General features: G+C 39.1%; 1 protein-coding gene across 1 annotated transcript; it reads right to left on the bottom strand.

The window, feature by feature from the left end:
• Positions 1-292: 292 nt before the first annotated feature.
• On the bottom strand, positions 293-622 carry LOC137739396 (protein GLUTAMINE DUMPER 1). The gene has a single exon (XM_068478965.2). It carries the CDS (start codon positions 620-622, stop codon positions 293-295), a length of 330 nt encoding a protein of 109 aa, XP_068335066.2.
• Positions 623-873: the final 251 nt, after the last annotated feature.

The raw sequence follows: 873 nt of genomic DNA on the forward strand, positions 1-873 counted from the left end.
TTTAATTTCAAACCTAGGTGCCATGCAATTGTCCTAAAATTTAAAGCCTAACAAATTGAATCGCACTTTCAGATTGATCCCAAAACTAGAAGGAGAAACCATGATCATAACACTCACAATAAAACAGAAATCAAGGGAAGAAAATGGTTTGTATAACAATTATAATGCTCTCTTCAATTTACATAAATTTCCGCAAGATCCGACAAGCCTGCAGTAGTAGTAGGAGGAGGAGACTTAAACTAGAATTAAACTAGAAAAACCAAACCAAAGCTCAACACAGACGTTTTGATGATCAGATTGGTGCATGAGAGAGAGTAGTAGAACATGTGATGGGGTTTGCCAAGTATGTTGGTGTTTTCTCTCCAGCCATTATGACAAGAATTTTGGGTTCAGAATCTCCAGCCTCTATGTCCACTGGTCTAGTTGGTTTCTGATCTTGATCACTACTGCTGCTGCTTGAGCTGTTGTGTAAGGAGCAAGCAAGAATCAGCAACGCTGCCGCAACGAGCCCCAACATGAGTGCTAGGCCTCCAAAGAGGTATGGCATCGGAGAATTCCAGTTTCTGAATATGGCGTCGTGACCAGTAGCGGCGGTGGTGGAGTTTGCAGCTGAAGGCCTCATTGCTGTCTCTCTGGTTTTTTGCAATGCAAATGTGACAAATGAATGAACTATGCTTTGGTTTTATAAGCTGGCATTAGCTTTATATAAAGTTCCACAGTGACCTGATAAGAAGAAAGGAAATTTTATCATCTAAGCTATAAATTTACAATTATTGCCTTTGTTGTACATGAATAGTGATAGTGATTTTTTTTTTTTTTTTTGGACTTTGCTTGGCCACCTGGTCATGGATTGTTATAGAAATTTTCTTGTTT

The sequence above is a fragment of the Pyrus communis genome, chromosome 9 (genome assembly GCF_041283825.1).
Source record: "Pyrus communis isolate YQ-2024b chromosome 9, ASM4128382v1, whole genome shotgun sequence".
Lineage (NCBI taxonomy): Eukaryota > Viridiplantae > Streptophyta > Magnoliopsida > Rosales > Rosaceae > Pyrus > Pyrus communis.

Coding starts and splice junctions, on each gene's coding strand:
- LOC137739396 (XM_068478965.2), bottom strand. CDS start 622: ATGAGGCCTTCAGCTGCAAACTCCACCACCGCCGCTACTGGTCACGAC.